The 21,544-nt window shown below is 40.7% G+C and overlaps 1 protein-coding gene and 1 long non-coding RNA gene across 2 annotated transcripts in view; one reads left to right on the top strand and one right to left on the bottom strand.

Moving 5' to 3' along the window:
- LOC133128660 (uncharacterized) overlaps positions 1-21,544 on the top strand; it is a 35,920-nt gene that overhangs the window by 6,934 nt on the left and 7,442 nt on the right. Inside the window, exon 2 of the long non-coding RNA XR_009708769.1 lies at positions 885-998. This is a non-coding gene — a long non-coding RNA (uncharacterized LOC133128660). The remainder of the gene's footprint in view (positions 1-884; positions 999-21,544) is intronic.
- LOC133129824 (noelin-3-like) lies at positions 3,873-20,396 on the bottom strand. Its single transcript, XM_061244167.1, has 6 exons — positions 20,175-20,396; positions 11,479-11,622; positions 9,412-9,567; positions 8,536-8,755; positions 7,385-7,491; positions 3,873-6,775 (listed from the first exon to the last, which is right to left on the bottom strand). The coding sequence occupies exons 1-6, from the start codon at positions 20,241-20,243 to the stop codon at positions 6,098-6,100; spliced, it is 1,374 nt and encodes a 457-aa protein (XP_061100151.1). The 5' UTR covers positions 20,244-20,396; the 3' UTR covers positions 3,873-6,097.

Below are 21,544 nucleotides of genomic sequence, written 5' to 3'. Positions count from 1 at the left end.
GCAAAGATTTGGGCACCCCTGGTTAAATGCCTGTTACAATAAATCTATATGTGATCAAAAGCAAACCTGAAATGGTACAGCATTAAACATGATATCTTTCTGCAAATTTTAAAGCAGGATTGCTTTTTATTTTCATTTTCTATTGTTTATGAGTCAAATATAAGTGGAAAAGGTCCCTGTGCAAATTTCTGGGAACCTTTTTTATTCTATTAGTATTATTAGTTATTTTTTTGAAATGTGTCATGTTTAACTTTGTACCATTTAGAAGTCAGGTTCCTTTCTGTTCACTTAGATATGAATTGTAAAAAGCTTTTTGACCAGGGGCGCCCAAATCTTCATGCACCACTGTAAATGTAAATGAATGAAGGCTGCAATAGGGATTGTGTCACCAATCAGTTACAAAGAAGATTAGGTTTGCTTCATGCATAGAGCCAGCTTGGTCATTTAGCTGGGACACCAGGATAACTCTCTTTCCTTTTCAATTTGTTCTGTGGGATTTTCTTCTAGACCATGATTTTATATCCAAATTGGATGTAAATTTCATCGCCTGGTTCCTGTCATACACAAGCAGTGCATTTGTTATCCTCCAAATGTTCATTTGAGTAAAGAATCATATAACTAAATGTATGAAAATGGAAAGTGGCATTATTTGCTAGACACAGAGAAAGTCTCTGAAATGACTAAAAGACAACATTCAGATCAATACAGGAAACATTTTACCTTGTTTCCAAGCTTGTCGACCAAACCCCCCTAAAATGGCCATCCTTTGGCTAAAACTGTGTTATTGAACACACTGGCACATGTGCGAATCCATATATTCTGAATGTATCGATTTTGGAAAATATGGAAACAAAGATTTTTTAAATCATGTTTTTATGTTTAAGGAAAGTTTTTCTGGCAATCCCCTTCCATGAAGATTCACAGTCTGAAGACTGGCGGCCATCTGCAATATAACATGGAGATACAACCGTGGAGATTGGTGGAATATCACTTGTCCGGTAAGATTTTAGGCCAGTGATCAGGGCTATCACTCGTGGGGTGAAAGGTGGTGACGACTCTAGGGGCCCAGAACTTGGCGGGAGGGATCCTAGAATGTCCTTTACTGTATATATAAAAATATATTTGTTTTGGTAAGGGCGCCCCAGAGCAATATTCTTCTAAGGGCCCCAGAATTCCTCGCTATGCCCAAACCTGTGATTGTTTTCTGGAAATGGCACACGAGATGTAACTGGAGATTGGTGGAATATCACTGGCCCTGTGCGGTTTCTGCCTTGAGGTGGCGTAGGCACTTTGAGGACGCACCTCTCTGATGCACGGCTGGGTTTTCCAGTAATGGGAAGGATATGACAACCAACTGTTTCAAAGGCCAGAAGCAACATAACAAATGATCTGTTTTGACAGTTTGCCCTTGACATGAAGCTTTTCCTTAATAACATTTCCTTCTGGGTCTAAGAAATTGTATTGACTTCCCACCTTTGTATAATAGTTGCTTTGTAATTCAGAAAAAACAAAGTCATGAGTCAAAGCAATATCTGAACAATTGTTTTGAATGGAGGTCAGTACGCATTTCCTCTCTAATTTAGCGCTGCTAATGAGTGATTCAGTGGGAGAAATAACAGTGGAAAAATGTATGTCATATCCTGCCTGAAGTGATCAAAGTTCATACTCTGGTGTAACTTGCTTAAGTGTTGGTTGAGACAGAGTCAGTGGAATTGCATAGATTTTTGTTATTAAACACCCCGAGTATTGCTTTTTTGCTGTTTTACTGAGCAGAACAGTAATTGCTTTTTTTTTTTCTTGCTAAATGTATTCAGTCATACTTTCTGTCCTAATTAAGTCAGACATCTGTTCCCAAGCCTTTTATTTTGTATTTTTTTTTATACCAGCATTTTAACACTGTAAATATAAAGTAACACTTACTTGACTTATGACTCAAGCCACCTAACAAGGTGGTCTCTCCTTTCTTGTTGCCATGGAAGCACTACAGGTGCTAAACACCTCGGTGAACCTTTTGAGGAAAGTGCGACTGGAGGCAAGCATCAGTGCTGCATGCCAGGCTAGTTGTCCTCCTCATAATATGAGAAGATGTTCCTTTAGCAGCCTTGTCTCTCGTTTTCGACATTGAAATTCAGATACTGTATGGCTCTAAAGGAATTAAACATGAAAAATTAATTGAAACCTCAGAAAAAAAAGAAAAAAAAAAGAACTGACACTGACATTCAAATTTCAGGAGAGGTGACCAGTAATACATTTTTGGCATGGTTTCAAAACTGTCGATAGTATCAAATCATGTGCCTTCACTGATATATGTAGCAGTGTACCTCCCATTGTTCTACCTGGTCGCTAAATCTACAGTCCCAAATGTAGGCGCATTATGGGATTCTTGTTATCAGTGGATATTCATCAGTGATTACATATTATGGATGGTAAAATATACTTTTAAAATGACGAATGTGAAAACAAATACTTTCAGAGATGTGCCTCTTACAAGAAGATCATTGTCAACATAACAATCTGGATGAAAACAAACCATTCTGTGCTCTACTAAAATGTAGTTACTTTTTGAAATTGGGCCTGTCTCCTGAGGGAAATCAACCTTTCAGATTGAGAAAGCAGCCCCAAAACAAATCATGCACGGTATTGGCAGAGAATTTAACTGCATTGAGAAGGCACCAAGGATGGCATTCTTCAAGTGACAACTATTTGTTCTGAGGGCCATGATTACTGTAAGATTCTGTGGCAGTGTTTAAATAGGAAAACTGAGTATGTTTGCGTTTTAATAATACGATAGTTTGTGAGCTGGTACCACAGCACACATTTCAAAGGTCTGCACGCAAGAATGAGTCTGTTTCCATCATTCCCTATGGAAGCATAGGGATCTTCCACATCCCAGGGAATGTTCTTACACTGTAAAGATAATGATGTTTTACTCTTCTGATTTACTGAGAGTAAAGGAGCTGATTTATTCTTCAAGGGTTCACATTTTATCTATGTGATCACTCTACGACTTGGAACAGTACTTTCCTCTAGGCTCTTCAAAGCACTTGTCCCTGGTTCAGATTTGCACTATTGTCCGTCACTCTGGATAAGAGCGCCTGTTAAATGACTGTAATGTAGTGTAATGTAATGATGTTGTAAGGGCGTGGGGACAGAGGACCAGACGCGACTGAAAAGGGAATCTTCAAGTTACCACCAGAACATGTGATAACCACAAATATAGTCTAGGGTTCTACCCTACATAATCTGGGAGAACCACTAGAGAAGAAATGGGAAAACGGAAAACAGGACAGAAAACAGAAAATATATGAAAGAAAATAATAAAGAAAACCTGATGCGGTTACCTGAATACAGGGTAACACGCCTTTAAGTCTCTAATGAAAAACCAGCCTTGAAGGCTACCTCTACCTGGCTCAGTCTCTGAAACACAATGTAACACTCAAGCACAGAGCAGAGGGACAATGAGTCTTAAATAGGGTAGAGCCCACCTACCAATAACAGATAATTGGTTAGTAATTAGACTGCACCTGGAAACCAATTAACCAAGGCAGCAATCTGCAAGCGTGAGCCAGAAAAACGATACTGCCTGGAAAATGAGCAGGGAAACTCTGACAGATGTTCTTTGGGATTGCGATTGACCATCATCATTATTGTACCTGTTGTGCTCTGCCCTACAAATCTCTGTAGGATCCCTGCTTCTCTCACCTCTAAAAGATAATTGCACAGCTGATGGACAATTCATACCCTTACTGTACTGGTGGTCTTAATAGCTATCATTAGTTAACTACGCCCAGGACCAATACACTGGCAGGACATCACTGTTTCTGTTGAGATTAAACTGACAAAGACCAAACAATAAATATAGAAATGCAGAATAATACTGATTATTTTATCAGGGGAAACATTTTTTCCAAAGCTTTCTTTGGAAGTGGTACTTGTGGATAGACCTACATTTACAATGTGTTTTAAACCGTTTTTCCCATGCACAGTTCAGGGGGATTTCAAGAGTTTTCTCCATAACTTCTAAAAACGTGGTGCTTAAGTCTGCCATCTGGACTGAGGTGGATTCAGAATTTCCGATAACAGCACTAAACGTTTAGTACAAACGAGAGGAGATGAGACCAGGTGCGGTTGAATCACGAATCGTGCTCGAGTTAAAACCCAAAGCGGCATTACAGTGATTAAATGAAGATGGCTAATGTTTCACACCACCTTCACTCCCATATATTTACTGTGCTCTTAATTATAAAGTTAAATGGCTTCAATATAAGTATGATGCAGTTACTTAAAACCAGTTACACCAACAGCAGTGCAAAACTACATCAACTTACAATATATATTCAACTGTTCACATTAAAATTAACATTCTTAAGTACAAGATAAATATACAACAGTGAATGTCCATACAAACACAAATGATACTGATAATTCATATACATATATGATACCAATTTAGCAGAGAAATAAACTCACCACATCTCACTATACTTTATGCATTGATTCTTACAGGTAAATAGGATGGTCACTGCAATAATTTACAATATTCTGTAGAAACAGGGCGCTGTTTCCCAATAATAACAGAACTTATGATGCATCGTTGCTAACATTTTGCAGTTCTACGACTGCTTACCAAAACCACTTCAGAGGCAGGAAGAGTTCAATTTATAGCTAGTCAATAATTGATACCGCAATTCATTTTGTGGACATAAAATTTTAACATAGCACTTTAATTTGACATTTTAGGCATTTAGCAGACACTCTGACTATGTAGAGTGACTTACACAGTTTAAATTATTTACAGACAGTCCATTTACCATCTGTTTGCTTGTATTTGCCAATTTATTTACTTGCATTGTATGTATTTATTCATGTGACAGTGACACATTATACATTTGACCTTAATATTGAAATAATGTATGAGGGGACATCCAGCTTAACTATTTCGATTGCATTTTTTCTTTTTCTTTTAGTTTAGGAAGAAACTGTACTTCTTTACCACACTTTGCTGCTCTGTGAGTGGTCTGGGGTAAGTTCAATGTTGTGAGGAGTTTTGGAAACACCTTGAATATCAACAATGCACCTTACCAAGGTTCTTATGATGATGTTAGCACTATGAGAGTCTTGGGAAACGATGCCCTGTTTGGTTATAGATTCAAAGATCAAATACATTTTTGGCATAATGATAGCTTATCACATATTAAAGGCAAATCAGTTCATATTTGAAAATAAAATGGAAAAATAAAATGCAGTGAGATGATTTTGCAAGTAATGATGATTAACATTCTTCGGCCAAATTATCTTTCCAACTATACCTATTGCAATATCTTAATTAGTTTGGATTTGTGTATGTAAAAAAAGGAAAGTTGTGGGCAGACATGACTGGTGAAATCCCTATCACCTCAAGTTACTGGTAAAGGGACTGTAGCCTTACAGAACACAGTCAGTGCTGTGATGTCACCAGTGGGTGCAGTGCATGAAGGTTGCAGTGAGAGGCGTGACTGAATTTTGTTCCTAAAACACTTAAGAACTGTCTTAAGCAACTGAATATATCTTCAAACAGGACTTCAGATTCCCTGTGACTAATAAATAAATAAATAAATAAATAAATATTCTGAAGGAAGTTCATCATTCATCTATCATAATCCCTTGTGGTGTTGAACGGTTATTACTTCCCTATTTCTCAAATATTTCAGTAGTTCGTGTGCAACCTTGTATAACAGCTCAAACAATTGCATTACAATGGGCAGTTACCAAAAAAATCTTTCACCAACAGTCGGTGACATCTGTATCATCAGAAATATGTACTGTAAATAAGGCATGCTTGTACAGTACATAGTTATAAAAGTTTGCTATAAACAAAAAAGCACCACTAATTTAAGGGGAAAAATGCAAAGCAGGATGGAGGAAAAGATAAATATTCGCAATTCTGTTCATAACTTCATTGTTTTGTTTTTTTAAGCAAATGTATAAAAGGCATTATTTCACGGAACTATGATGTAAATGCTGTCCACTTTAGAAGAATGAAAAATATACTTATACAAAAGTGCTTCACCAGGAACGATGGTGGTTTTTTTTTTTTTTCCCTGTAAAGGATTCCCCTTTAAGAGTCATCATCAGTTTTGATGATGTGGAAAAGTGTGACATTGAACAGTACTTGGTGGCCGTTATTCCAAGCGTAGAGAGATCTGTCTCTGGCGTTGTAGTCTAACATGGACATGTGAAAGTACTGGTTGTGAATGGGGATGTCCGTGTACTCGTATGTGGAGGTCTTGGTGGAGTAGGCGTAGTAGACTTTGGCTCCGGTCAAGTGAGAGTTAGTGATGTAGAGGGTCCCGCAGATCATGAAGGACTCCCCGGCATTCCTCTTGGAGTACTCCGTGTACCAGGTCTTGAGAACCTCCAGAGTCTGAGGGTCCAATTGGCTGATGACAATGTTGCCGGCGTTTTGATTGGTGGCATACACGGCCCAGAGGCCCAGCTCGTCTGCCATTAGGTCGATGTCCGAGAAGCCCCCCCAGGTGTACGGATAGACGTTGTGAAAGCCGGCATACTCCAGGGCCCGCTGGGCCAGGATGCGGCCTGTCTCGAAGCTGTACTTGACCACGATGTTGCTCTGGTACTTGTTGTAGTACAGGGAGCCATTGTAGACCACGTGGTTGGTCCCAGCCCACTTGAAAGGCAAGTTGTAGGTTCGGGACTCCACCCCGGACACAAAGTCATCCATCGACTTGAACTCACGGACAATCTTGTTGTTGGTGTAACTGTCCATATACCACACCTGTGTCCAAATAGGAAACCAGTCATGTTAAATTATTACATCTGAAGCCATACAAACATTACGATTCATGGTAACACTTTACAATAAGGTCACATTAAATTGCATTAACGAATGTAGTTGATAACGTGAATTAATGATTCACAAATGCATTAATTAAGCATGAAATTAACTTTTCATTACTTAATGTATTTCTTAACTCCTAACTAATGTATTAGTTACATGAATATTAATACATTAGCAAACCACAGGATAAACTTAGAATTAGTTAACCATTAACAAATACAATTGGCATGAAATAATGCAGTTATGTATTAATGATGTACTAATACATAAACAAAGCTGAACAGCTTAACTTTTCAGTAGTTAAGAGCTACATTAGTTCATGCCAGTCATGTGACCTTATTGTAAACTGTTACCCAATTCATGATACTCTCTAAATGAACATTACATTTCAAAATAAACAAATAAACATTTTGTAGACCATATTCATGTACAGTATGGACTGAGAATGAAGCAGTGTTGTTTGGGCTGATCCTCAAAATGTATTTAATAATGGAAGTGAGAAAACACACTGATTGAAAAGCACAGTAGCCAACTGGCACAGCTCACCCTGTTGTTGCCTAGAGACGCCTGAGGGTCCGTCATCCATGCCCCAAATCGGGTTCCAGATGTCTTTATTGTCACAGGACCGGTGATTTTCATTAATTTTCCACATGCTGTTAATAAAATAACACGGATAAGACTTCTGAAGCCAGGTACATGCATCTGTATTACACTCAGTGACCACTTTAATTCATTTTTAAGTCTCCCTTTGACCTCTCTCATTAACAAGCCATTTTCACCATTCTCTGTAAATTCTAGAGACTGCCGTGCGTGAAAATTCCAGCAATTTCTGAGATACTAAAACCAACTAATCTGGTATCAACAATCACCCCATGGTAAAGTCACTTAGTTCAGCGTTTCTGAAGGTTTTTGTTGTAACCAGGAACTCTCACACCTGTGTGAACAACAATAAATGAGTTGGCATACAGGTCTATCTAATACCTATAACCTAATACCTAAACTTTCATTGAATCTTATTTCTGGCTGAGTGAAAATGTAAATTTGTAATTTAATCTAATGCACTGATAGCTGACCACCTTCCCCCAATTGGACAATTTAGTACTCTGGGTGACCTGAGATGCCATGTTGTGTCCTAGACTGTGGCAAGTCAAAGCCCAAGGGACTACTGGTAAATTATTTTGATCCTGGATGAAATTGGTTTGTCTAATAAAGAAATAAATCTGACAGGTCATTTCTGTTAGGGAAGCTTAAATTGATTCTCTCTTGGAGAGTTCAGATTGGGAGACTGAATTGAATTTGGCACTTTCCTTCTTTATAAGTTCCAGCATGCCAGTAGTCTGTGCTTGCAAGAAAGCTATAGAAACATTGTGTTTAGATATTTTAGCTAATTCAAGGTTAGCTAATGTCTATGGTGACTATTTTTCACCAGCAGGCAATATTAATTTTCATAATGTGGCTACCTAGCATTTTCATACTGCTCCAAATTTAAATGTACAATTTATCCAAATCCTTTTTTGGACTTACTTTGTTAGCTATTTATCTAGCTTGCCTTGCTTGTAATGCACCTTGGTATAGAGTGCGAGTACCAGTTAACCAACACTTAAGTGATGTTTTAATATGCATGTGTCTTCTGTCCTAGAGTATGTGGTGATTTTGGCCACAAAACGTGTTGTGGAACCAATGAAAGGGGATCTCACTCAGTTTGCTCATACAGTTCCTCAGCCGGCTCTCCAGGCTAAGGACCCTCTGGTGCATCTCCTCGTAGTCGTAGGCCCCGATCTCTTCCTGGATCCCCATCAGTGCCGCAGACAAGTTCCTGATCTCCTCTTTGAACTGGGAGATCAGCCTGGTGTCCATTTTGTACTGCTCCAGAACCGGAATTAGGGGCTGTAGCGCATCCATTTTCTCCTTCAACTCCTGTGACCCGTGGATGAGACACGATGAGCCGTATAAACAAGCGGGCCTACAAAGATTTTATTACTGCCTTTGCCATTTCCTTCTGGGCAGTCTGTGCCTCCCTGCCCATTTCACTCTCTATCCTCCCTGCCCCTCACAAGTCCCTAGTTTAAATAATCCTGTGCTACCCTAAACATACGCTGACCCAGTGCAAAGGTTCTCGTCCGGTTCAGGTGCAGCCCATCACGCTTGTACAGCTCACCCCATTCCCAAAAGGAGTCCCGATACTCCATTAATGTGTACCCCTCTCTCCTAGCCGTAGCCACATGTTAAACCTCCAGATAAAGTTCTGCTTTCCTCTGCTTGCACATGGTACAAGTAGAATTCTACTCAAGACAACCATGGAGGTTCTGCTCCAAATCTTTTCTGCTAATTCCTCAAATTTGTGTTGCAGAACCTCAAACCTACCCATACCTATGTCATTGGTCCCCACATAGACCCTGACCACTAGATCCCTCCCTGCTCTGGCCCGGGGCTGGTCCACACTTAGTTTTGTTATTACTAATTTTCTTTACAAGCTGAGTACCCAAATGTAATATGTTCTATATTATAATAGAAGGAATTAATAGCAATAACAACATATAAAGGAAACAAATAAAAGGGAGACAAGCACTTACCTGAAAATTTCTTGTCATTATTGTTTTCCTGTCAGCCTCAATCTGTCTGAACTTTGATCTCAGTCCTTTCATCTGATTTTCCATTTTCATGACATACTGAAAATCCCTCTGTGTTCTTAGGTTCAACACTTCGATTGACTGGGACATATTCTGTACCTGTAAAATGCAGTACCATTACATCTGTCTAAGCTGTTTCACAACACAGCAACTTTATTCCAGTACTATCATTATCACAACCAAACTGTGATTACTTAATCATATAACTTCTATATGATTAACTTACTCCTATTTCCAAACATGGAGAAAAACATTTTTTGAAAACAATTTTAAGTATGCTTGGGGCAGAAGATTGGTTGGCCACCAGTTCTTTCAATGATTTATAACTAAGATTAACTTGCTAATGTCTTACAAGTTTAATCAAATCACTGGTAAAGATCACACACATTATGATTGTAGCATAAATCAAATGCACAAGCAAGCCACTGCCATCCATACCATCCGATTCAAGTTTTAAATTGTCACGTAGGAGTGAGTGGAGAGCTAATTCTGTCTTCTTATGATTGAGGTTTGTATCTTATGCACAGTCTTGCCAAAGGGATGAATTTATGATGATATTATTTATTTTATATGACGACGAATTCATTCATAAGGAGAAGCAACTCATAGTTACTGTCAAATATAGAGGTACGTTATCATGTTTTGGGGTTGTTTTGCTGCCAGTGGCCAGGGGCACTGTTTAACATCAATGGCATAAGGAATTCAACAAAGTACTAGGAAATGATGTCTGGTTGTCTCTGCTTAGGAGCTGAGACTTGGTTGTAGGTGGATTTTCCAGCAGCACAATGATTCCAGACATACATCAAAATCCACACAGAAATGTTCAAGTGAAAACAATATCCATGTGTCACATTCGGTCTGCTGAAGAAGCAGATTATCCCGCCTTCTGGTAGAGAGAGCACATGCACCTGGGTTGCATTAATTAATCAGCCCAGGTGCTTAAAGTCTGCTCGCATCCACAGTATTGGGCTGGGACCGTGGGTTTGGTTGGCTGTTTGGTTGTTTAACCTTCAGTTTGTCACAGCATTTGAAAGAAAGATGCAGCTGAAAAGCAGTGGAGCTTGCTAGCTGAAAGGCTGCCGCTTGGTTTTTACTTTCTTTTGCCTTTTTTATTTGAGTTTTTTGTATCAGTTTATTATTTTTGCCGTAAACCTGTGAGAATTTATTTTGTGTTGGTGTTGCCACTCTCCATGTGGCAAACAACAGTGGAAATTCTGTCTCCACACTTTTAAGATTTAAAACCTGTGGCCTGAACTGAAGAGGGCAGTCCATAAGTGCAAACCCATGGTAATCTATGATCTTGAAAAGTTCTGCACTGAGGAATGATGAAAAATGCATCCGAATGTGTTCTCGAACTGTATCACAAATTACAGCAAAAGGCTCATGGCTGTCATTTTCGCAAGAGGTAGCCGCACAAAACATTAAATGAGGGGGGCCAATAATTGTGATTCAAGTTTTTTGGCTATTTAACAAAAAAAAAATATATATTTATGTTCAAGACTCCTGTTGATTGGTTTTTGAATAGGCTGATCATGTGCACATTGCAAGACAAAGCCCTTAATTTAGCAATATTCCATAAACTGGCCGGAAACCTTCACATTAGACCTGGGTAGAGTCAGTGGGTGGTGAAGATCCTGACTGATCCACCCTGAGCAGTGCCTCTCATCCCACTTCAGCACACAGTGAGTCACAAGATTACCAAAGGGCTCTGGCGTGTCAAAATCAGTGAGGAAAATGCCACTTCACCAAAGCTCACGACCCACCATACGCTGGCTGGAATATAGCATCCCATGTCTTAATAGATCCAGCGCCGCAAAGTATATTCCGCAATTTCAAGGTGTCTGACACTGTGAAGCAGCAAAACATTCAATTTGGATCTAAAGAGCTAATACCCAAGCCTAAGAATCTGTAGGAGAACATCCTGGAACCCTTTAACAGAGCCTCTTCTGGACTGTACATTAATTGACTCTTTTCCCTGGGTATGGTGAATGTCGGTGAGTGTAAACATACCTTCTCCAGCAGCTGGCGGAGCTGTCGTCCCTTGGCATCTCTGGAGCAGAGGTTCTGTTCTGGGGCCACCACAGTGCAGATACACCTGCCATCAGCATCCTGGGCAGAGCTGTACACCTGCCAGCCCTCCTTAGGCCCGATAGTCTGTGGGGAGATTAGTCCCTGTCAGCACACTTACTGAAAATACACATCTCGAGTGCACAAGTGCGCACACACACACACACACACACACACACACACACACACACAAACGCTCTTTGGTTAAGGTATGAAATGGAAGCAATTCTTATGTCTATGCGATAGCCAAATACCACTCATCTGAACATGGAGACCCTTCCAAAGCCTACAATCGTTCATCCTACACAATACAGTGATTACAGCAATAATACTTAGGCTATCTGCTCAGATTTCAATTTTCTTATTGCCTTTGTTTCAGGCGCATGTGGGGGCGGGTGGTGGGTGGTGGTGGTTGGGGGGGGTCTGTAACAAAAGATGCTGCAGCCTGCGGTAAAACGTTGAGTTCTCCAGAGGCTTATTTCAGTAAATAAGTGTCTTCTGGCCATGATTAATGACCTCACCTCTCCCTATGCAGCATGGCCTTTCAGTATCTCCTCTAATGCTCTTGGACGATAGGAGGTTGGGAACGTGACCACCCTCGCAGCGTGACTCAGTCACAAATTGCATGCTTTTAAGCAGCTGTTTCTTAGGTTTAATGGAATCTTAAAACACCCAACCAAAAACATTTTGAACAGAATGTGAAACGGCTGTTCTGTAAGCTGTTATATAGACTTAATGTGTGTGAATAGGACTAGGAGTCCACAAGAGTTTATTTCATTCATATTCAGTTTTGAAATATCCATAATACACCTTTCTTGACCTAATACCTCTATACGCAATCAAATCTACTGTACGCTTGTGCAAAATCATCCGAAATGATCAGAGATCTCAGTTCCCGAGGTCTGACGCTCTTGATAGTATCAGTATTCAGTATCTCCTGTCTGCTGATTCTCAGGTACTTTAATATTACTTCTTAATTCTTTTTAATTCTGAAATCTTGATTTCTGAGGTCAGACGCTTGCCGCATTTCAGTCTGCGACTGCGTTTTTTTTTTTTTTTTAAGCCATTCATTAATCTGTTTTTTTTTTCTTTTTTTTTAAGCTCTTTGTAAGGCATTTTTACTCACTTATTTGTAAATAGGACTCCTCCTTGCTCTCATCCTCACTACCTAGTAGCTTCCTGTCCATTCTGAGCTATAGTAAATAAGCCTAAACTGTGTAGAGCTGAATGTCCATATGACGATAGATTTATTGCATGCAATGATGGTTGGTATACCATCACGTACCTCAACATTCTGGTTTGTATCTATTCTTTTTTTTAATTTTAATTTTTTTTATTTTTTTGTCCATGACTCATGAGCATAACTTAAGTGACCTATTGTATTGTAATGCAGATTGACACAAACCTAACAGCATTTCAGCCCCACCAAATGCTCCGTTTACTGTCAAGAGCACTCAGCCTGCTGTTGCCCTTGGCAACCTGGACCTGGTGCCCTGCATCAGTGCAATGAGGTCTGCCACATTTTTCAATAACAGCAAAAACCCTGGAAATATGTGCTTTTCAGGTATTTACAGCAATGTTAATGAGTATCGCTACATAATTTTGTAAATAAGACCGCTGGACAAACATAAAGGCGAAGGGTGTAGTTAGCAGTTTTTCATGTTTGCTTTGAAACAAGCATGATTCTATTTCCTTATTAGCTTCACTTTAAACTCAAAACTGGAAACGATCTACACAATGCCATCTTGATGGCCAATCAGGGCGAAGATGTGCTTTTGCAACCAAATTTACATACGGTGGCTATTTAGGCAACATCTCCGGTAGTCTTTCTTCTGAAAGTTTCAGCGTAAGGTTAGTAACCTAGCTAGAGACTGTTTCTACCGAGCTGAAGTTTTTTGTCTGAGCAGAAACGCACCACTATGAGTAAGGATATTTTCACTCAAGGCCCTCACTGGAAGATGATGGACATATTTTTTGACAATGAAGCAGTGTGAATGCAATGCAGGCGTTCTGTGCTGTTATGTGTCCTGAAGAGATTGACGGTCTAAGATGACCTGCACCGTCTGCGTTGCGCATGACTGCACTGCGAAGATGGCAGCTGGGCAGACTGTCTGGAGCCTTATGCCATGCATTCTCAGGAGGACAGGCCAGACCCTCATGGAGGCAGGGTCCCAGCTCATCTGGGAGGGGTGCTCCTAAGCCTTGCTGATAGCTCTGGGGACAACGGCAAAGACCTGCTCCATGCAAACGACCGGTAGGCCCTTCCAGAACATAACTTGGAGCGTTCAGGCTCTGGCTCAACCCCAGCAATGACAGGTGATGAGAGTGGAGCTCCCCTGGCCCCTCCTCCTCCAGTGCCTATTAACCAGCTGCTGGCCCCAGCCTACAAGTGTGACACGTCGAGGTACGGTGTACAACCAACTCCTGTGTGCCTGTCTGTGCAGCTTTCCTGGGACAGGCCATTTTCAACTAAAGCCCCAGTAGTTTCACAGCAGGGTCGAATGCAAGGAAGCCAAACCTCCCCACATGATCCAGACATCTCTGAATGCTCAGCTTGGTACCGTGGGGCAGATGCAACTAACAACCCAGCTAATTTAGCAATAGCGCAGATAAAAAATTGATTGAATCCGCCCTCAGAAATGACGCATCTGCTGAGCTCAGGAAGAACATGGGCACCACACTCTTCAGAAGCACCTGTCTCTTGCATTGGAGGCAAGGCGACAGGACAGTCATGCAAGGTCTAAAAGTCATTGCCCTCCTATAACGTGATCCCGGTGCTCGTATGAAAAGCAGCCCGGAGCCGGAGAGATGCTGCCCTTGCAGGTGGCAAGACCTGTATTAAGCCATTCAACCCTACTGCACCCAGGTCACGTCCTCACCAAAAGCTCAGAAGCATCCCTGACTTGTATCAGGAGAGCAGACCCTGCCCAGATATATCACAGCGATTTCTCAATCAAACAAGCACAAATGATTCTGAACGATAGGCCTACCAGCCTTGTTGAAATTGTGTGATTTGACACAATTCTGATATTTGTGCAGGTATTGTACCAAAGTCAAAACTTTGGCATTGTGACATCACTGCTTAGTACATACCAGCTGGATGCACCTCATAACTACATTATGGCAGAAGTATTGATCAAGGCACTGAAATTATACACAGCAGAGAAAACCCCCTAAATTATATTTTTTCAACTAGAAATTTGATGACAACGTTTGTGATGAGTTGTTTCTTCGTGCAAAATAGATGGGGTTTAAAATTCAATTAAGCTTCATTTTAGGGCTTTACATTTTTTTACATTTTAGTCATTTGGCAGACGCTTTTAATCCAAAGCGACTTACAAGTGCATAGGTTCTACCACAAGTCAAAGCATCACATCCAGAACTAGAAAAATACACCTGGACTGCTGTTCTAAACATATAGTCGTCATCATAAGTGCAATTTTTATTTTTTATTTTTTTTTTTTTGGGGGGGGGTTAGACAGGGATAGGGGTATCAGAAGGGGGGACTAAGGTAGAGTTTGAACAGGTGTGTTTTGAGTCTGCGTCGAAATAGGGGGAGGGATTCTGCTGTCCTGACAGTGGTAGGCAAGTCATTCCACCACTGAGGAACCAGAACGGAAAACAGGCGTGAACGTGCAGCTCGACCGCCAGGTGCCCGTAGAGAGGGAATCGTAAGGCGACCAGAGCTGGCAGACCGGAGTGGTCTAGCTGGGGAGTAGGGAGTGATCAGGGATTGTATGTAATGTGGGGCAGTCCCCTTAGCAGCCTGAAATGCCAACACTAGGGCCTTGAATCGGATGCGTGCGGCAATAGGAAGCCAGTGGAGGCCAATGAGAAGCGGGGTGACATGAGCCGACCTGGGCTGACTGGTGATCAAGCGGGCTGCAGCATTCTGGACCAGCTGGAGGGGCTTGATGGCGCACGCTGGGAGACCGGCTAGGAGGGAGTTGCAGTAATCCAGGCGGGAAATGACGAGCGCCTGGACTAGGAGCTGGGTGGCTTTCTCCGTCAGGAGATGACGGATGCGGCGTATATTAAACAGAAAGAACCTGCAGGTTCTGGCAGTGGAGGATACTTGTGGAGCCAGGGAGAGGCAGTTATCAAGAGTCACCCCAAGATTCTTTGCCGTACGGGAGGAGGAAACTACAAAGTCCTCCACAGTCAGTGAGAGGTCGATTGACGGAGAGGACTTAGCAGGGATGTAGAGAAGCTCAGTTTTGGCAAGGTTGAGCTTCAGGTGATGGGAAGTCATCCATGCAGAGATATCAGCCAAGCAGGCAGAGATCTGTGTGGTGATTTGGGTGTCAGGGGGGAAGGAAATGAAGAGTTGGGTGTCATCAGCGTAGGAGTGATAAGAGAAGCCGTGGGAAGAGATAACAGAACCAAGAGACATGGTGTATAGCGAGAAGAGGAGAGGCCCAAGAACCGAGCCCTGCGGGACTCCAGTTCGTAGGGGTTGAGGGTCGGAGAGTGCGCCCCTCCAAGTCACCTGGTAGGAGCGACCAGAGAGGTAGGAGGAAAACCAAGCGAGTGCAGAACCTGTGACACCCATCCCAGCCAGCGATGAGAGCAGAATCTCATGGTTGACTGTATCGAAGGCGGCCGACAGGTCGAGGAAGATGAGGACAGAGGAGAGGGATTTTGCTTTAGCAGAGTGGAGTGCCTCAGTGACCGCGAGCAGGGCGGTTTCAGTGGAGTGGCCACTCTTGAAGCCAGACTGGTTGGGGTCATGGAGATTGTTGTGGAGAAGATAGGTGGACAGTTGGGAGCAGACCGCCCGTTCCAGTGAAGGCTTTAGTGAAGGCGGGTCGTTTTTTACCCTTAGGACAAGGGGAGTATACAGTACTCTACTACTACTCAGTAGGGTTAAATGCATCATTTCCAGGTGCAATTCTGTTTTCCTACTCTAGGACATCCATAATACCTACAGCTGTTCAAAGAAATAAATACCTAGAAGATTGTCTGCATTGTCATGTTAATCACCTGAATTTGAGATCGCGTTTCAAATTAGCAGACATGCATCTTGCAGTTTTTTGCAGCCAGCGAACATTAGTGTTCTGCATAATATAATAATTCTACTACATTGGCAGCATCTGTGGGACATAATTTGGGCTGATATTATTCTTCCTTTGACATAAAGTTGGATATTGCTTTCACCATCATAAAAATATTCCATATCATTCCTCTTCAGAGAAGAGCACAACTTTTTTGCTTTGGGATGTAATATTGATCTTAAAGAAACAATAAATGGTCTGTTGAAATGAATAATGCATGTGAATATTCAGTTGTGATAAGGGTGTCAGTAATATTTCTTACTCAACATGCCCAGCCATTGATAGTTTCCTTATATTTATCGTTTCGTAGCGCTGACTCATCCTAGTTATGTTATGAGCTCATACTATGGAATTTGCACTCGGGTGATGTCTAAAACCCACACTGCAGATATCATGAGTAAATTGACTACAAAAAGCCTGCCTGATAGTGGAAGTGAAAAGGGCTGGCAATTTACAGTAATGTACAGTACATATCATCAGTACTGAATCCACAAGACTTCTTACATTTTCTGGGAAAACTAACAACATAAATGTGAATTGCATTCTACCCTGTGTTTAGCTGGACTCTAATCAAATGCCAAATCATCAATGGTCAGCACAAAGTACATTTATGCATTTTGTGCTTCCAACCAAAGCCTTAAGCATTGGTCTTATGCTGGCGATTCTTTCAACTATGTTAACATTGACAATCCATTATTTCTCTTTGAACCCTTTCCCACAGTGACACTTGTATGTTTTTTGCCAGAATAATTGCAGCACCCTATTGTATCCAATATATATCAGTAATGCCAACCTAGTGTCCCCTCCAAAAGTATTGGAACAGCAAGGCCCTCCAATACTTCAATCTCCTCTTCAGGCGATGAAATGCATGCTCAATAGGGTTAAGGTCTGGTGATTGATTTGTCCAGTCTAAAACCTTCCACTTTTTCTCCATAATGAAGTCCTTTGTTGTGTTGGCAGTATGGTTTGGGTTATTGTCTTGCTGCATGATGAAGTTCCTCCCAATTAGTTTGGACACATTTCTCTGTAAATTGGCAGACATAATGTTTTTGTAGATTTCTGAATTAATCCTGCTGCTACCATCATCAGCCCACTCCAGGAGTAGCCATACAAGTCCTCCACCTTGCTTTACAGAAGGTAGCACGTAGGTTTTGCTTGTGCTATCCCCAATGCTTGTGCAATGGCTCTCATCGATTTAAGCTTCAAAACAGCTTCCTTTTCTCCCAAAGACAGCTCTCTGGTCTTCATGTTGGTTTATCTTTTCTAACACTAATTCATCACACAAAACCCAAGAATAAAACAATAAAAGAATAAAGAATAGACATTCGGTACTATTTATTGTTTAACCAATCAATCAAACAGGACACATCTGGGCAACAAGAAACCTGTCATTCACATGTTCCAATACTTTTGCTCACCTAAAAATTGGATGGTTGGATACAAAAGGTGTTATGTTCTAAGTTGTTTAACAAACCTAGATAAAAAAACACAAGGAAATAAAAGCTGATCAGTCATCTCATGTACATATTTTCACCTCAAACTCAATTGTCTTCAGTGTATAGCAAAAACAAAGGAATTGACCTTGCTGTTCCAATACTTTTGGAGGCGACTGTATCTAATAAATAACACAATTCTACAGTGTTGTGGGCCGCTCCAACCAACAACTTATAGCCATAAACCTTTTATGGCAAAAAGACTGAAATTAACAGCATGTCCACGTTATATCACAGTTTTAGATAAACAGATGGGGTGTAACCTTATTTCAAGCAATGAGTCAGTTTAATGAGTGGCTCGCGATGTAAGACCAGCCCACAAAGCAGATGCCCTATTTCCAAATATAATTTAATCACTGGACATTGTCTAATGTCGACCAAAACAGCGCTTTGCAAGCCACGTCTCATAATGTCTCATAATAATACAATTACAAATTAAATGTTTGGACGAATGACTGATGCATAGGCTAAAAAAAATGACAACATAGTCACCAAAGTTTGAGGAACTACATTCCAGTTTTTTAATCGTCGAGTGATTACATGGTTGATTTCAGAAGTGAAATCGGAGAAACGCTATAAACGACGGGAAACGCATTTTTCAATCAAACATTGACCATCAGTGACCCATATAAATAAAAGGAAGATCTGGAGCTTACTTTGAGATTTCGTATAATACAGCGCGGAATCCTCGAAGTACATGAGTCATTTTTGTTACCCAGATCTAGAAGAAGCTGCAGCTAGCAAAGAGCAGTTAACACTGAACGGAAATTAAGGCAATCAGGATACAAGGCTTCTAGGGGAGATATAGCTTATTTGGGAGACTGCAGTAAATCGCACCTAATGTAAGCAGTTGAAACCTTTAACATCGGGGGTTATTTTATTTTATTTTATTTCAGTCCATCGACAAGCAGGAAGGTAAGCATTTTAAGTGAATACACCACTGATACGTTCCCAATTGAGTACTTAAAAAAAAAAAAAAAAAATTATGTTCAATTTAATTTCACTTGACAGCCAGTTGCATGCGCCTCCAGTTAGAATTTTTCACTCGAAGACAGGAGCAACCATATAGCCCTGCAGCAAAGCGCACGTGAAAGCATCATTTGTGACAAAACTTAAAAAAGTAGCCCAGTTACTTGTATTCAATGTAATAGTTATATGTTGTAACCTACATGTTTAGGTTCATGTTGCATGTGCGTAATTGCGGAAAAGTGGTTGCCTCAAGAATGAACTTGCTCGTGTGGAATTACTACTGAGAATTGTCACAGAGCCTGTCACGTTGCGGATATCTAGTATAGACAACACAACGTCTTATGTCGCGACAGTAACGTTAAAGGTCTATATATTCTTTTAAGCATTGGCAAGCAGTATCGGTTTTTTGTTCACTTTTAATAGAAAGTCTCTTAATAGCCTTTGTTTTATTGAAAATCCACATTCCAATATAGAAAAATACTGCGTCACAAACGGGCACTTTCAAACAATACATGTTCGCTCCAAGTGAAGACTGTAGCTACTCCTCTACGATTTTAAGTGAAAATTCAATGCACGCTTCATTTTTCGTGTACAGCAGGTATTAAAGAAAACACACTGTAGTCAGAAGCTATAGGTCCAAATGTTCGTCAAACTTCAGTTACTCAAGATAGAAAAATAACTAACAACGCAAATGACCAGTCAACTAGGCCCACGTGTACATCAAGAGCATTGCCTTGAATGACATTAATTGAGTCCAGTATGTGCTATGTTGTAGGCTACTCAAATAATTTCGAAGACTGCGCTGTCATTCGGATGAAAGAAACGCCCGATAGCCCATGATCTTCCAATACGGAGATCTACAATGTGTTGCATTGGGTATCTATGAATAACAGCGGTTCCCTCTTTAATGCAAGGTTATTTTTAAAAATAAATATGTATTTTTTATTTAATGCAGTTCTTTGCCATTTCGGTGTGTTGACACGATTAACGTTCGCCCCGACACATTTCCCAACATTAATGGCACCTACATTTGAGTGTATCTTCCTAATAGTCACTTTTCGAGTGTTTCTTCTTTAGACATGATATCAAGCATGCAGCCTACGGCACGATAGTGGAAACTTACCATTGACGGGTAGTATCCGAACAGCATCAGCAGTAGTATGGGATCCAGAACACTACTCCGTGCCCGCATTCTGTTTGGTGGCAGTAGCCTTTTCCTCGCTTATTCACGCGCAGTGTTCAGAGCGGGACTTGTAAGCCTTACTAGTGGTTAGCGTCCGCCTGTGAAAGTCCTCCCAAAAGAAAACAAGAGATAGATCCACTTTCATTACCGCTCCTTGGGCTTTCGCCGCGCTGCCGGTTCAGACCACAGAAAAGTTTGAGCAGCAGATGGATGGCAATGGTAGGCTGCGAGGGAGGTATTGAGACCTGTATGTCTGAAATGACATCATTTGGTGGTTCTCATGGGTCTTCAGCAATAAGTGATCATGTTGATCAATATAAGGACAGTGTCGCAGCATAAACGAACCAATACATTATAACACGCATACGCACGCACGCACGCCCAAACAGTACAGCATTCGGTTACTGGAAAACATAACGTGGGGTAGCCTACACTCATAATCCTATGGATCCACGGTACTAATAGATCAAGCAGCTGTTTTTGCCTTGAGAATTGCATCGGATCAATAACAGGGAGGTCATTATTATATGCAACAAATGTTCTTTAATATATCTCTGTACCATACATAAAGGCAACAATATATTGAAAATATCAAAAATTAATATAATAATTAAAAACTATGACTATATACTAATACATTCCTATAATATTTTAATATTTAAATTTATAGAATTTATTTTATTTGTTTTTATATGTAATTGTTACATTTGAGTGGTAGACACCTTATTATACAGAGACAAGAACATGGACAAGTCAAGCTGCTGTACACTTTGTCTGACAGGGGCAGTATGTTTGAAACACTGCAACTGTGCGTCCAAAATGCCAGAAAAACATATACAAATATGCAGAAAAATATTTGTATCTCTTTTGAAAGCTAACAGTCCTACACAGTGGTCCTTACAATTAACTCAAACTAGCTCTTAAATCTCATCTGTTGTCCTCAGGCCCAGTTTGTCCTGTATAGCAATCATAAAATTCCATGGCATAAACATTAAATGGACATATAGCAAGGTCATAAGTATCAACTTTTTCATCCATGTTAAAAAAAGATGTTCATTCGAGCAATGCGTGTGCTGTACAGTACATTGCTGTTGTAGTCAATATAGCATGTACTGTGAATCTCCCATTTCTATGTCCAATCCTATGATACTAAGTGTATGGGGCTGGGATGTTTACACTCACCCAGCTGACTGACTCGTGAACTATGCAGCACTTTGTGAGAAGGTCAGGTAGAAACGTTGACCTTTGTACTATTTCTATCAAAAGGCAATAAATAAGGAAATATTTCTCCACACTGGCAAGTCTCAGGT

This window comes from Conger conger, chromosome 5 (assembly GCF_963514075.1).
Source record: "Conger conger chromosome 5, fConCon1.1, whole genome shotgun sequence".
Taxonomy (NCBI): Eukaryota; Metazoa; Chordata; class Actinopteri; order Anguilliformes; family Congridae; genus Conger; species Conger conger.
The sequence above is the reverse complement of the archived record's forward strand: the minus strand, read 5'-3'. Positions and strand labels throughout refer to the sequence as shown.

Bases quoted from the DNA above. Each gene is read 5' to 3' on its own strand.
- LOC133129824 (XM_061244167.1), bottom strand. From the start codon at position 20,243: ATGCGGGCACGGAGTAGTGTTCTGGATCCCATACTACTGCTGATGCTG. The intron at 11,623-20,174 runs GTAAGTTTCCAC...ATCTCCCCACAG, and splicing joins TCGGATACTACCCGTCAATG to ACTATCGGGCCTAAGGAGGG. The intron at 8,756-9,411 runs GTAAGTGCTTGT...CACGGGTCACAG, and splicing joins TAATGACAAGAAATTTTCAG to GAGTTGAAGGAGAAAATGGA.